At 39.7% G+C, this 16,282-nt stretch overlaps 1 protein-coding gene across 1 annotated transcript in view; it reads left to right on the top strand.

Moving 5' to 3' along the window:
• PRKAR2A (protein kinase cAMP-dependent type II regulatory subunit alpha) overlaps positions 1-16,282 on the top strand; it is a 106,789-nt gene that overhangs the window by 74,399 nt on the left and 16,108 nt on the right. Inside the window, exons 5-8 of the mRNA XM_025988607.2 lie at positions 3,816-3,922; positions 5,774-5,927; positions 13,324-13,425; positions 13,593-13,667. Coding sequence (XP_025844392.1) covers positions 3,816-3,922; positions 5,774-5,927; positions 13,324-13,425; positions 13,593-13,667 — 438 coding nt within the window. The remainder of the gene's footprint in view (positions 1-3,815; positions 3,923-5,773; positions 5,928-13,323; positions 13,426-13,592; positions 13,668-16,282) is intronic.

Below are 16,282 nucleotides of genomic sequence, written 5' to 3' on the forward strand. Positions count from 1 at the left end.
AAAAAACATATGGCTGTGTTCCAGTAAAACATTATTTACAGAAACAGGCAGCTGTTTGCTGGCTCCTCCATTAACCCATCTTACTCTTTTGGGTTCGTTTCAGAGTAAGTTGTAGAATTATACTTTCCTTTATTTTTTAATTTTTTTTAAAGATATTATTTACTTATTCATGAGACACACACACAGAGAGAGAGAGAGAGAGAGAGAGGCAGAGACACAGGCAGAGGGAGAAGCAGACTTCATGCAGGGAGCCTGATGTGGGACTCGATGCCGGGACCCCAGGATCACGCCCTGAGCCAAAGGCAGGCGCTAAACCCCTGAGCCACCCAGGGATCCTCTATACTTTTCTTTAAATACTTTGGCATGTGTATCATGGAACTAAATTTCAATATTTGCATAGTCTTTTTTTTTTTTTTAAAGATTTTATTTCTTTATTCATGAGGGACACACAGAGAGAGGCAGAGGGAGAAGTAGGCTCCTCACAGGGAGCCCAATGTGGGACTCGATCCCAGACCTCGGGATCATGCCCTTAGCCGAAGGTGGACGCTCAACCACTGAGCCACCCAAGGGTCCCACTTATAGTCTTTTGATATAAAGTTTACATGCAATGAAGTGCATAAGTTTTAAGTGCGTTCGTTGAGGTTTGACAAATGTATACATTTGGATGACCCAAATTCCCTAACAAATCATTTAACATTTGTTAAACACCCCGCAAAAATGCCCTCATGCCCCCTTGTGATCAATTCTGGCCCTATCTCCTCTCAGAGGCAACTACGATTTTGATTTATTCTACAATAAATTAATTTTGCCTCTCCTCAGATTTCATATAAATGGAATCGTACAGTGTGCACTCTTGTGTGAGACTTCTTTCACACAGCAATTTTTGAAGCTCATCCCTGTTGCATTTATCAGTAGTTCATTTCTTTTCCTTTTTCACTTTTTATTTTGAATTAGTTTTAGACTGACAAAAAAAGCTGCAAAAATAGTACAGAATTCCCATATACTCTTCATCCAGCTTCCCCTGGTATAAACTTTTTTTTTTTTTTTAAGATTTTATTTATTTATTCATGAGAGACACAGGCAGAGGGAGAAGCAGGCTCCATGCAGAGAGCCCGATGTGGGACTCCATCCCCGGACTCCAGGATCACACCCTGGGCTGACGGCAGGAGCTAAACCTCTGAGCCACCCAGGGATCTCCTACATCTTAACATAACCATAGGACAATGAACGAAACCAGGAAATTAACACTGTTACAATACTATTGGCTAAACTACAACTCTTATTGAGATTTCACCAGTTTTCTCACTTATGGTTTTATTTTTCTGGTTAAGGATCCAGTTCAGAATCCCACTTTGTAATTTAGTTCTTATTTCTCTTTAGTCTGTCATAGTTTTCAGTCCTTTCTGGTCTTTCATGATCTTGACACTTTGAAGAGTACTGGTTCGTTATTTTATAGAACACACCTCAATTGGATTTGTCTGATGTTTCCTTATGACTATGGAATATGGATATACATTCTTGGCCTGACTCCCAAAGAAATTATATTCTTTTTCTCAGAGCATCATTTCAAGGGGTCCATAATGTCAGCATGCCTTATTGCTGGTGATGTTAGTTCATTCCTCTTTTGTTGCTGAGCAATATGCCATTATATGAAAATACCAGTTTGCTAATTCTTTTTTTTTCCCCTGTTGATGGATACCTGGTCTATTTCTTGTTTTTAGCTCTTAGGAATAATGCTGTGGACATTTTGTACATGTTTTTTGTGAACTACCCCCCCCACACACACACCCATTTCTCCTCAGTAAAATAACTGAGGGCAAAATTGCTAAGTCATAGGGAGGTATATGTTAAATTTTACAAAAATCTGCCAGGTCTTTTTAAAAGTGGTTTACCATTTGCATTCAACAATACACGAGCTTCCCAGTTGCTCCATATCCTTACCAATATTTAGTATTGCCCATCTTCTCAAATTTTAGCCATTCTGCTGAGTGTATTTGTTTCAGTTTGTAAAGATTTATTTACACCTACTTTGGATATAAAGTATACTTTAAAAAAGAAATAAAAATATATAAATAAAATAAAAATTTATTATCCAAATCTCTGGTTTTAAATTTTCAAATTTACAGGAATATAAAAAGAATAGTATCATGAACACTCGTGTACCTTTACCTAGACTGACCGGTTGTTAACATTTTGCCACATTTATTTTCTTTCATGTGTGTATGTACGCACACATAAGTACGTGTAAACTGCTTTTTTCTTTTGTCCGGAGCCATTTATAAATATGTTTAAGACATCTTGACTCTTGGCCCCTAAATACCTTAAGATATATTTTCTAAGAACAAAGATACTCTCCTACATTAGCACAATACCATTATTAACATTGATGCAGTAATGTTATCTCACATCCATTCCATATTCAGATTTCCCCAGTAAAGTTCACTATAGCTTTTTTGTTTTGTTTTTCAGTCCTGAATCACGTGTTGCTTTTAGTTGTCATGGTATCATTTTAGTCATCTCCAGCCTAGAATCCTCCCCTTACACCTTATTCTGTATCTTATGATACTGATGTTTTTGAAGAGTCCAGGCCAGAGAAGAGTTACTTAGAACAAGAAGCTACCAATGGACAACCCACAGGCCAGTTATAGCTAGGTACAGGTATATGTGTTTGGTCTGTATTGTACTTGAAAATTTGAGTTGGTACCTGTATTTAAACATGAGAATTCTGGCAACATTGGGCTCACATTCCATGTGAATGTGGAATGCATGTGAACATCACTTCCCTTATAGTATTTGTCGGCTTGTATTCAACACACATGAAACTGTGGAAATAAAGAGATGCTTTTAGTGATACTCAGTTATTTTTAGGTAGCACAGTCTTATTGACAGGCACTGAATCACATGGAATTATGCAACAATAAAATTTTTCCTTGCCACGTCTTCAGTCCACATTCCTCCAAGGAGAGTCTTTCTTTGAGCTGAAGCTGATATTCATTAGTGCCCCCTGACAGCCAGTGATCTCCCTTCCTGACAGAGGGATGCTGGCCCTAGACTGAGACCACTGTTTTGTTAGAATTTAATAGCATTGTTTTGTTTTCACTATACTTATCAATACAGTTACCTTCTGATTATAGCAGGTAACAATAAGTAAGTCATTATATGTGTTGTATATAGATGTTTGAATAGATCTCAACTTCTGAGTACCTGTTGTGTGATACTTTCCTTAGATTTTTCTCTTTTAGTCATAAAAATCAATGAGCTAGAAACTAGTAAACGCTTTTTAAAATATGTGTTAACTGAGGCTCAGAGAGGTTAAGTACTGTGCATGACTAGTCAGAGCAGTTGTGCTACTCTGTAAGGTAACTTCTAAGTCTATCCCAGCCCTTTAGATGTGATGATCCTAAAAAAAAAAAAAAGATTTGATGATCCTGTTAAGATCAACACCCATAGGAAGAAGGCATTGCATGGTTTACAGATGGTATAGTGGAGCCATCAAGGTGCCTGACAGTCATGTGGGTGCAACTGGGAGAATGGGCACCATAACTGAGATACCTAGTTTTGCAAAAATTATGGAATGTTTTTTCAAAATAGTACTGCCTCAAAAATACTTGGCAACTGTGCTGTGTACATGGAGGTACAAAGCTGAACGGTCAGGGGAAAACATTTGTTTCAGACAGCTTTTAGGATATTGCTTGAATATGGGGAACAATCCTATATGTGTACTTCCACCTTGTAGTTGCAAACTGAGATAAGCAGTCATTTTTTTCACAGCCAGTGTAAAATCCGCCTTTTCTCTTTGTGTGTATACCTTGCAGGAACAACTTTCTCAAGTCCTTGATGCCATGTTTGAAAGAACAGTCAAAGTTGATGAGCATGTCATTGACCAAGGAGACGACGGAGACAACTTTTATGTCATTGAACGGTAGGAAATGAAACTTTGCAGATGTGTGGCTACACTTAATAAGATTCATGATTAAAGGCATGTACTTCACCCAATGCTTTGTTCAGCCCAGGAAGGACTTAGGATCAAGTGTACAGGCTTCCCTCTCTGTCCACTGCCTGCCCCCTGTATCCACTGCTGTTCTGAGTCCTCAGTACAACCCATGTTTGGGTTGCTATTATCAACACTAAAAAGTCTCCTTTACAATTAGACAAGATGGGGACACCTGGGTGGCTCAGTGGTTAAGTGTCTGCCTTTGGCTTGGGGCACGATCCGGAGTTCTGGGATCAAGTCCCAAGTCAGGCTTCCTGCATGGAGCCTGCTTCTCCCTCTGCCTGTGTTTCTGCCTCTCTCTGTGTGTCTCTCATGAATAAATAAATAAGATCTTTAAAAAATAAAAATAAGAAAGATTAAAAAAACAATTAGACAAGATGTGCTTCATAAACATGTTATTTGGGCAGCCCTGGTGGCTCAGTGGTTTAGCGCCACCTGCGGCCCGGGGCGTGATCCTGGAGACCCTGGATCGAGTCCCGTGTCGGGCTCCCTGAATGGAGCCTGCTTCTCCCTCTGCCTGTGTCTCTGCCTCTCTCTCTCTCTCTCTCTCTCGCTGTGTCTCTCATGAATAAATAAATAAAATCTTTAAAAAAATAATAAAAAAATAAACATGTTATTTGCCAGTGTTCAAGTGAATTGATTTCATAAAGAAGCCATTTTGCTATACTGTCATCTGGATCTTTCAGGCCCAGTCTAATTTACCAATGAATACACTGCCTCAACTTCCATGTCGCCGGCCCCTTCTGGCTCTGTTCCTGGTATAAGCCATGTCGGGAGACATGAAATACGTGGGTTTGACCTGTTGGCCTTAGTGTATTGTGAGCTCTTCAATTGTTAATTTCATCTTGAGGGTTCCTTCTGACCCCCTCCCAGACATGAAAAGAACCACCTTCACCAAATAATCTCCTATAGAATGTCTAGAAATGGTAACACTGGGTAAAAGGGTCTCTTTAAGGAATTTGTTAAATGTTGTTAATTATCTTGCAAAAATATTGATATATTTATTTAAGTTTGCCTCAGTGATGTATTGGGAGTGCCTGTTTCTCTAAATGTTTGTCAGTTCTAAATATTATTCTTTAGCAATCATTACCAGTTAACAGGTAGAATATTGCACCTTTTGGTTTCTTTATTTTAATCAGTTCTATATCCTAGTTTTCAACAAACTACAAAAGACTCATATAGTTATATCAATCCCTTCAGGAAAAGCATTTGACAAAATTCATCACCTTTTCAATGTAAAAACTCTCAGCAAACTAGGAATAGATGTGGTTTTTCACCAGTCCAGTTAAAGGAATTTTTTAAAAACTTTTGGCCAGCATCATAGTTAAGGGTGAAACATTGACTGTTTTCCCCTTAAGATCAAGAACAAGGCAGGGATATCTGCTCTCACCACTTCTATTTAGTATTGTATTGTAGATCCTAGCCAATGCAATGAGGCAATGAAAAAAAGGGAGGAAGGGAGGGCATAAAGATTAGAAAAGAAAAAGTGAAACTGTCTTTGTTTGCTGATAACATTAAACATTATCTTCCCTAGAAAATCCCAAGCTACAAAAAAGCACCTAGAACTGATAAGTGAGTTTAGCAAGGTCACAGAATACAAAGTCAAAATGCAAAAATCTATTGTATTTTTGTATACTAGCAAAAATATGTTGGAAGTTGCCTGTTTTATATCATTTGTACCTTCTATTTATGCACTACCTGTCAGGTCTTAAATTTAGAAGTAAAAAATGAAATTTATTGGAATTAATAAATGAGATTTTTTTTTTCTTGTATTTCCAGGGGAACCTATGATATTTTAGTAACAAAAGATAATCAAACTCGCTCTGTTGGTCAGTATGACAACCGTGGCAGTTTTGGAGAACTTGCTCTGATGTACAACACCCCAAGAGCTGCTACCATTGTCGCCACTTCAGAAGGCTCCCTTTGGGGACTGGTGAGTTAGAGAAATGATAATCCTTGCGTGGCGTAGTATTAATTCCCCTTACTTCTGAATTTGCTGTCCTTAAGCTATGGTTCACACTATATTTTGTAGCCAATTCTCTGAAATACATTATGAAAGGATTTGTGCCAACGTGCTTTTCCATTTCTCTAAAATAATTTTTCAACAAACCATTTACTCCAAATTGCAAGGAAAAGACTGGGTTTTATAACCTTATAGTCATGTCAGTTCTTATTATGCTTTCTGTTTATGTTTTTATCAGACAGGTAGAGAGAAAGGGGATAATTTTCCATGCAAGAGGCAGCCTAGAAAAATAATTGTCATAGAGAGCTTTGCCAACAGTGCTTGTCATCTCTAGCTGTCCCAGGACTAACTTTTCTCTATGGCCACCCATCCACTTGTTCATGTGCATTGGTCCATGCCAATATCCAATAGGTGTGGATGACTAGAAAGGCTGATGGCCATATTCTGGGAAAGAGAACTTTCCTAGAATGTCTATGGCACACCACTGCTGTGATCCCTATCCTCTATTACCCATGGTCCATCTTGCTTCCTTTCAGTATCAAGTCTTCAGAATCTATAACTCTCTTCCTTCTCAAACAAAATAATTATCCTTTTGTACAGATTCCAAATTTCACTTTTTAAGATATTGACATCTGTGATAATGTGTTTCCATTTACTTTACAAGCAGAATTAATTGTATACCATAGCATTATCAACATAGTTCCTCAAATGAAATCACATTTTAAAGACAGAGCACTTCCTGTGATATACAAGAAAAGACCTGTCTTTTGGTAGAGTGTGTCTTGAGAGATGAGACATGTAATGGCTTAAGAATAAATCACACACTTGGGGACCTAGTGATTGAAAAACTCAAGGATGGGGCACCTAGGTAGCTCAGTTGGTTGAGCATCCAACCCTTGATTTTGGCTCAGGTCATGACCTCAAGCCTTTCTTGGAGCCTGTTTAAGATTCTCTCTCTCCTCTCCCCCTACCATTCCCCACCCTGCTGACATGCTTATTTGCTTGCTTGCTCTTTCTCTCTCTCTTTAAAAAAAGAAAAAAGAAAAAACTCAAGGATAGATCATAGATCAATAAGTAATGGGGAAAATAAACTCAGTTTTAAAATGTATTGATGCTAAGGCTGGCGCTCAGTTAGTAGAGCATGCTACCTATTCTTGATCTCAAAGTTGTGAGTTTGAGCCCCACCTTGGGCATGGAACCAACTTAAAAAAAATGTACTTATGACAACTACTGGTACAGGTCAAAATGGAATAGCTCCATTCCTCACTAGTTTTATCTCTTAAATCTAAAAAAATTCAGGAGCACTTTAGGTGGCTCAGTTTGAGTGTCTACTTTCAGCTCGGATCATGGTCTCAGGGTCTTGGGATGGAGCCACACATTGGGCTCCTTGCTCAGCAGGGAGTCTTCTTCTCCCTCGGCCTCTGCCCCTCCCCTGCTTGTGTACTTTCTCTCTCTCTCCAGTACATAAATAAAATCTTAAAGAAACAAAAACAAAAAGCTAAAACAGTCCAGATATCATACAACAAACTTAGAAAGATGGGAAGGATAGGGATAAGGTGGAATGGCTAGGGATCTTGGGATTTAAAGACGGACAAGACAGTGAATTTCCTGGGTTTTCTTTTTTGCTTCCCATATATATACCAGATGGCATTCTGGAAAAGCCTACAACCTAGATCCACCAACAAGTACATACAAAAACAACCCCAAGAAAAGCCTGACCCCTTTAGCTAAAGGACCAGGAAAAGGGCAGCCTAGCAGAACACCTACCACTCTATTCTAGCCAAATACCAAAGGAAAAATTGCTTCTACTTTCCAGTGTCACTGTCACCCAGTAGCAAAGAGGCAAAATGAGGAGATACACAGTGTTATTAGTTGGGATTCCACTTTCCCTGCCAGGGTTGTGTCAGTGGAATCCAGAGGGGAGCTGAACATTCACTCCCACATGTACATGCACACTATACCTAAATTGTGCCTGCAAAAGAAAAAGATTAAATTGGATACATAATTTCACAACATAATACCCCAAATGTCTGAGGGACAATAGAAAATCATTTTTTTTAAGATTTGTTTATTTATTTATTTGTTTGTTTGTTTATTTATTTATTTATTTATTTATTTATTTATTTATTTATGATAGAGAGAGAGAGAAAGAGGCAGAGACACAGGAGGAGGGAGAAGCAGGCTCCATGCCGGGAGCCTGACGTGGGACTCGATCCCGGGACTCCAGGATCGCGCCCTGGGCCAAAGGCAGGCGCTAAACCGCTGAGCCACCCAGGGATCCCCATAGAAAATCATTTGTTATACAAAGAACAGCGAAATTCTCAACCTGAGTGAGAAAAGGCAATCAACAGATGCCAATACCAAAATGACACAACTATTGCAACTAACTGACAAGGGTTTAAAACAATCATCAGGACAGCCCGAGTGGCTCAGGAGTTTAGCGCCACCTTCAGCCCAGGGCATGATCCTGGAGACCTGGGATCGAGTCCCACGTCAGGCTTCCTGCATGGAACCTGCTTCTCCCTCTGCCTGTGTCTCTGTCTCTGTCTCTCTCATATAAATAAAATCTTTAAAAAAAAAAAAAAAGCATCATGGGGCACCTGGTTGGCTCAGTTAGTTAAGCATCTGCCTTCAGCTCAGATCATCATCCCGGGGTCCTGGGATCAAGCTCCACATGGGGCTCTCTGATCAGCAGGGAGCCTGCTTCTTCCTCCCCCTCTGTGCTCTCTCTCCCTCTTTTGTTCTCTCTCAAATAAATAAAATCTTAAAAAATAATAAAGCAGTCATTATATAGCCAATTATATAAGCCACAATTGCAATTATGGACACACTTGAAAAAAATGAAGAAAAAATAGGGCAGCCCCGGTCGCTTAGCGGTTTAGTTCAGCCCAGGGTGTGATCTTGGAGACCTGGGATCAAGTCCCACGTCAAGCTCCCAGCATGGAGCCTGCTTCTCTCTCTCTCTCTCTCTCTCTCTCTCTCTAATAAATAAATAATCTTTAAAAAAAAAAAGAAAAAATAGAAGGTCTCAGAGAAATAGAAGACAGAAAGAAGATCCAAATGGGAACTGGAAAATATAATAACCAAAATAATTACTGTCTGATGTGGTTCTCAGTGTATGTAGAGAAAATACTTGGGACACCTGGGTGGCTCAGCGATTAAGCACCTGCCTTCGGCCCAGGGTGTGATCCCAGTCCTGGGATCGAGTCCTACGTTGGGCTCCCTGCATGGAGCCTGCTTCTCCCTCTGCCTGTGTCTCTGCCTCTCTCTCTGTGTATCCCATGAATAAATAAATAAAATCTTAAAAAAAAAAAAAAAGAAAATACTTAAGATAGTTATAGTCTAAAAGGAAGAGGTAAAGGGGCCCAAATGGAAGTAAAGCTTCTATACTTTATTCCAACTAATAAAATGTTGACATCAGTAGATCGTGATTAAGTTACATATATATAAATATAATACCTAGAGCAACTGCTAAAATAATCTGTACAAAGAGATGTATTCAAAAGCTTTAATCAGGTAACCCATAGGTATACAGGAAAATGAAACAGAAGAACAAAACAAAGGGGAACAGCAGAAAACAGTAAAATGGTGGACTTAAACCTTAATATATAAATAGTTACTGTAAATATAATATGATTATACCAACTAAATGACAGAGACAAATCACATGGATTTTTTAAGATGACCAACTCTATTCTATCTGCACCAAACTCTCTCAAACATGATATAGATTGATGGGGATCCCTGGGTGTCTCAGTGGTTTGGCGCCTGCCTTCAGCCCAGGGCGTGATCTTGGAGTCCCAGGATCGAGTCCCACATCAGGCTCCCTGTGTGGAGCCTGCTTCTCCTTCTGCCTGTGTCTCTGCCTCTCTCTCTGTGTGTGTCTCTAATGAATAAATAAATAAAATCTTAAAAAAAAATACATAGTATAGATTGAAAGTAAAAAGATAGAGTTATATATATACCATGCAACCATTAACCAGAAGAAAGCAGGAGTATCAGATAAAGTAGACCTCAAAGCAAGGAAAGTTACCAGGGACAAAGAGGTACATAACATAATAATGAAAGGGTTAATGTACCAAGAAGACATAGCAGCCCTAAATATGTATACATCAAACAACAGAGCTTCAAAATATGCGAAGCAGGGATCCCTGGGTGGCTCAGCTGTTGAGTGCCTGCCTTAACCCCAGGGCATGATCCTGGAGTCCCAGTTGGGCTCCCTGCATGGAGCCTGCTTCTCCTTCTGCCTGTGTCTCTGTCTCTGTCTCTGTCTGTCTCTCTCTCTCTGTGTCTATCATGAATAAGTAAAATCTTTAAAATATATATATGTGAAGCAAAAACTAATAGAACTGAAAGAAGAGACAAATCCACAGTTATAGTTGCAGACTTTAACACTTCTCTCTCAACAGTTGATGGAACAATTAGAAAATCAGGAAGGATATTGAAGAACTTAACCACACCATTAGCCAAAAAGATCTAATTGAAATTTATAGAACACTGGGTACAACAATAGTAGAGTACTCATTCTTTTTAAGCCTGTGGAATATTCACCAATATAGACTATATCCTGGGATATAAAATAAAACCTAGCAAATTTAAAAGAATTTAAACCAGAGAATGTATTCTGTAACCTCAATGGAATAAATCCAGAAATCAGTAACAGAGAAGTAACAGGAAAATCTCCACAAACACTTGGAAATTAAATAACACATTCCTAAAGAATTCCTAAGTCAAAGAGAAAGTCACAATAGAATTTTTTTTAATTGAACTATAAAGCTACCTGTCTCATGGTTGGGTATGAGAATTCAACAGATGGACATAAAAGAAGCAACTCTCTTGATGTCTGGCAAAAGGTAGGGGCTACAGAATGGCAACACCTGCTCTCCATAGTTGTGGTGCTGCGTATGACCATTCTCTCCTGAGATCCCTGCCTTGTCTTTCTACTTCCTAGCCTTATCCTTTTCAGCCTTTTCTTCCTTTCCCTGCTGTTTTAAGCATCCTATCAAGATGCCCTTCTGGTCTCTGCTTTTCTTCTGCTTTGTTCATGTACTTTATAGCCCAAACCCTCTCAAAAGCTTTAGTATCACCTCTTCAAAAGTGACTCCCTGATGGTCCTCTACATCCTGATTTCTTGTAGCTCCCAAGGCTTCAGAAATGCCTTCTGAGGCTAAAGCAGGGAGGACTTGTTGTAATCACTTAAGTTTCTCACAGTGAATTCTACATTCCTTCTCTTAGTGGGGGCAGTTGCCACCATGACCACTATACTTAGCCTCTGCTCTTGTTCTCTCTTGTGAAAGTGAAAGTCAATAGAAACTTTCTTAGGAAATGCTTGCAATCACTGGAAAAAGTAGTATTCCTTTTCTTTTCTGAACTTTAGGCTGTAAGCTTGACGCTGAACACTTGCCGCCTGAAGAATCCACTCTTTCACAGTGGGAGTTTTCTCCTCACAGCTCTGTCGGAAGCTCCCTGAAAGCTTTTTCATGCCCTCCACACTCACAGGAGTTGGCCTTGCATAGCATGAGAGTTCTGGGAAGGGTGGAAGTACGCATAGAAAATGTTGGAACATGAATAAATAAGTCACTTTGAGAGACTTTGTTTTCTCTTCAACTAGAAATAGTTTGCTATTGCAATTGTAGCAATCTTTGTGACGTTATAGATGGATTAAAAAAATTTTAACAATGCCTACGCAGAAAGAAGAGAACTTTATAATTCCCATTTTCTCACTTTTGATTGTCCTCTTTCTGTAGCACTCGTGCCTAGATTGGCCCAGAAAACATGTGGAAATTGAATTCTAAAGATAATGAAATAATATTCCAAAGTATAACAGTAACATTTTAAATGATACATCCCTAACCTTGGACTTAAAAAAGTAGTGGCAAATCATGCAGCCCATTAGAGCAATCAGAGATTGAATGGCTCTTTTCAAGCAGACAGATGGAGAAGAAATGGAGCAGAATCTTGCTATATGCTAAAAAACAAACATGATTTGTACAGCAGTTTAGAGGGAGAGTTGGAGTCTGTCATAGCTCATACTAGGAATATAGGGTGTAGTAGGTGACTTCTCTCTCTCTCTCTCTCTTTTTTTTTACTTCTCTTTTAAGGCAGATAAAACATGGTATGGGATAGGGGCTGGGAATTCTATAGCTTATGGAATATGAGCTGTAAAATCCATTAGGACATCTCAATTCAGTTGTCTTCTATGTGATTTCTCTACCCCACTACCAACCCATCATAGAGCATACTAAAATAGCAGACTTACAGTTAAACATCATGTCCTTACCTTGCTATGTATCATTCTGCCAGCCTTAAGGATTTCATTATGTTGCTTTCAAAGGAAAAGCAAAAAAACAAAAGACACCTTCCTCTCCCAGCCTGAGGTGGACAAAAGGTACAATTAACTTAGGTACAAAAAACCTAAAACTAAGCAATTAATATTCTCCTGGCTGTGTGTCCCTCCTCACACATATGTACACATATCTGAGAGGAGCTTGACTGTAGCTCTGGTTAGCTGTCTTCTGATCAGAATCCATAACTTGCTGGAGTCAAGGGACCTTTCACATTCCTGCCTCCCCTCTCTTTCCATTAATTATTAAAATTTTATGTATAGTTATATAATTATCTATAAACATGATTTATATATAATACTTATATTATGAATATTTATATATGTATTTGTTTTTTAAATAGACTCCACACCCAGTGTGGAGCTCAGTGTGGGGCTTGAATTCCTGATCCTGGGAACAAGACCTAAGCTAAGATCAAGAGTTGGATGCTTCATCACCTGAGCCACCTAGATGCTCCACCAAAATTTATATTTTTGCAACAAAAATACCCTTGATCACTCCAGCCTACTGTGATCTCTCTCTTTACCTCCTCAGAATTCTTGTGGCACTTACTCTTGTCTTTATTGTTCACCTGGCACATTAGATATGCTGTCTTGAACTGTAGATTTTTTATTCCCATATACTTTGTGTTGTCTCCCCATTGAGATTGTAAAGTCCTTCAGGGCAAGAGCCCTGAAGTGGTTGTTACATCTCCTTTTTTTTTTGAATGTGCACCTTTTCACATTGCACAGTGACTGTGAACTGGGAAGTGTTTGATTGGGATTTGTATTTTGTGTTCTATTTATGACCCATAGGTGGCACTCATTGAGTACTAGATAGCAAGCAATTGCACGTGGACCATCTGTCTGACACAGGCTACAAGTCTTTCTCTTCCAGTGATGACTCAGATTAAAATGTCATTAAACACTCAGTTGGCCCAGTACATTCCGTAGTCCTCTAATATTTGCTGTCATCCAGTTAGTTAAACCATAGATGTTCTCTCACAGAGGCATTTACCAGAATTTTCATGTTCTTTCTTGTAGGACCGTGTGACTTTTAGAAGAATCATAGTGAAAAACAATGCAAAAAAGAGAAGGATGTTTGAATCATTTATTGAATCTGTGCCCCTCCTTAAATCACTAGAGGTAAAGTGTATTTGAATAAGAGTCTGTTTTTGGAGCTTTAAGATTTAAAACTAATATAACCTATTAAATTTTCAAATTGGATGATTCTAATCAATTGTTTGGATATTATTTGTGACTTTCATTCGAAATCTTTTCCTTATAGTTTATGGGTATGTCTATTGTTTCAGATGTCAGAACGAATGAAGATTGTGGATGTAATAGGAGAGAAGGTCTATAAGGATGGAGAGCGCATAATCACACAGGTAAGTGGGGCCTTGTGCAGCTCCTTTCCTGAGGGTTACCTCTTGAAGGACTAGAGCATCCCTTGTCCACACACTTTGGGAGCTCGTGTTGCCAGCTAGTTGGGCACACTTCCTGCAGAGTCCTCTGAAACCCATTGATGTTCATCTCATGGACACATGCACATCTCTTGCCTCCATTCACCTTTTGCTGGATTCTGATGTTTGTTCTTTTGGTCCTCATTCTCTTTTGACCCTTGTGTAAGCTTCATTCATTAGTGTTAAAGCCTAGAGAAGGTCCAAGGGTTGTGCCCTTTACCTTTTACATTTCACACAAAAGTGGCCTCTTAGCTAATCTAAAATAAGCCAGAGTCTTCAGTCTTCAGTGATTGACCAGATTTATAAGTTGTCTTCAATGTTTCCTTTGTGCCTTTCTCTCATGTTATTTTTGGGTGCTTGAGGATCACCAAACAGTAGCCTGGGTCATTGTGATGAGTATTGTGTAATAATTTTCCTTGTCTACTCTGTTTGTGTCTTTAATTATATGTTAAGACTTCTAGGTGTAAACTCTGCCTGTGGTTCTGGCGAGAACACTGGGAAGATATCTGGTTGGTCTGGGTGGGGTAATGTTCCCATCATGAACCCAGGGCTGGGGCTAGGAGGAAAAAAGACTCAGATTGGTCAAACCTAAGTCCTGAGCCCACCTCTGGGGCCAGTGGATGGAGTTGGCCCAACCAGCACTGCAAGGACTTATCAGGCTTATTATCACAGAAGGAGAGAGAGAAACTCCCAGAGAAAAAGGACTAACAAAAAACAAAAAACCCTGTGCCTTCTCTAAATGCCTTTGTTTTCTAAGTACCCCTACTGTTAATAATTCCTTCAATTAGAAATTGGTTTGATTCTCTAGATATTAAGATACACAGGTAAGGCTAGATATAAGTACTATAACGAAGGAACATATGAATGACAATGAGAATGTAGGAAAGGGAGTACTTGGGCAGCCCGGGCGGTTCAGTGGTTTAGCGCCACCCTCAGCCCAGGGTGTGATCCTGGAGACCTGGGATCCAGTCCCACGTTGGACTCCCTGCATAGGAGCCTGCTTCTCCCTCTGCCTGTGTTTCTGCCTCTCTCTCTCTCTCTCTCTCTCTCTCTCTCTCTCACTCTCACTCTGTGTGTGTGTGTGTGTGTGTGTGTGTGTCTCATGAATAAATAAAATCTTTAAAAAAAAAAAGGAAAGGGGGTACTTCATATGGTTCTGTGGGGGGAATAAATACCGTTTGGGCTGGGCTTAGAAGTACAGCTTCAGCAGTTGAGGTCAGGGAGAGGTCTTTTGGGGCAAAATAAGAATATGAGCAAGGGCCTGTCGGTGTGAGCTGTGTTCCTGAGCAACTGTCCTGGTCTGTTAAGAATGTAGGCCTGAGTTGCAGGAATGGGACATGTTGGGGCACCTGGGTGGCTCAGTGGTTGAGCATCTGCCTTTGGCTCAGGTTGTGGTCTTGGGGTCCTGGAATCAAGTCCTGCATCATATTCCACACAGGAAGTCTGCTTCTCCCTCTGCCTATGATGTCTCTGCCTCTCTCTGTGTGTCTCCCATGAATAAATAAATAAAATCTTTAAGAAAAAAAAAAAAAAGGACATTTTGGTCAAATTTCTTCTGAATCTGAGGTGCTTTCATTTACTCCCAAAGGACCTCTTCTTCATCCAGAAAGCTCTAGGCCTTCAGGAGGTATGTCAAGAGGTATAAGCTGCAGTGTTTTCTGTTGTGTCTGTCCTCTTGAAGACAGGAGTGCTAGGTGACTGTGCTTAGTGGACATGAATTAAGATGACCTCAGCTTATTTATAGACCACTTTTGGCAGTGTCTCTAGCTAGACGAGGGATCTCTAAGTGAGGTCCCAGATATAGCAGCATCAGTGTCATCTGGGAATTTGAGAGGAATTGTTAGAAATGCAAATCCTTGGGAATCAGAAACTGTATTTTATGTTCTGTTTGTTTTGGTCAGCTTTGTTACAGTATATTGTACATACAAAAAAATCACCTGGACACCTGGGTAGCTCAGTGGTTGAACATCTGCCTTTGGCTCAGGGCATGATCCTGGGGTCCTAGAATCAAGTCCCTGCATTGGGCTCCCCATAGGGAGCCTGCTTCTCCTTCTGCCTGTGTCTCTGTCTCTTTCTGTGTGTCTCTCATGAATAAATAAATCTTAAAAATAATAACAATAAAATAAAATCACCAAGTGTATAATTCTGGAGTTTTTTTGTGTTTTTTTTTGTTTGTTTTTTGTTTTTGTTTTTGTTTTTTTATGATAGTCACAGAGAGAGAGAGAGAGAGAGAGAGAGAGAGAGAGAGAGGCAGAGACACAGGCAGAGGGAGAAGCAGGCTCCATGCACCGGGAGCCCGATGTGGGATTCGATTCCGGGTCTCCAGGATCGCGCCCTGGGCCAAAGGCAGGCGCCAAACCGCTGCGCCACCCAGGGGTCCCTAATTCTGGAGTTTTATAGCCATCCGTACAATCATAGAATCATAGTATAGGATATTTGCATCACCCCAAGGAATTCCCTCATTTAGATTTTTTTTTTTTTAATTTTTATTTATTTATGATAGTCACAGAGAGAGAGAGAGAGAGAGGCAGAGACACAGG

This window comes from Vulpes vulpes, chromosome 9 (assembly GCF_048418805.1).
Source record: "Vulpes vulpes isolate BD-2025 chromosome 9, VulVul3, whole genome shotgun sequence".
Taxonomy (NCBI): domain Eukaryota; kingdom Metazoa; phylum Chordata; class Mammalia; order Carnivora; family Canidae; genus Vulpes; species Vulpes vulpes.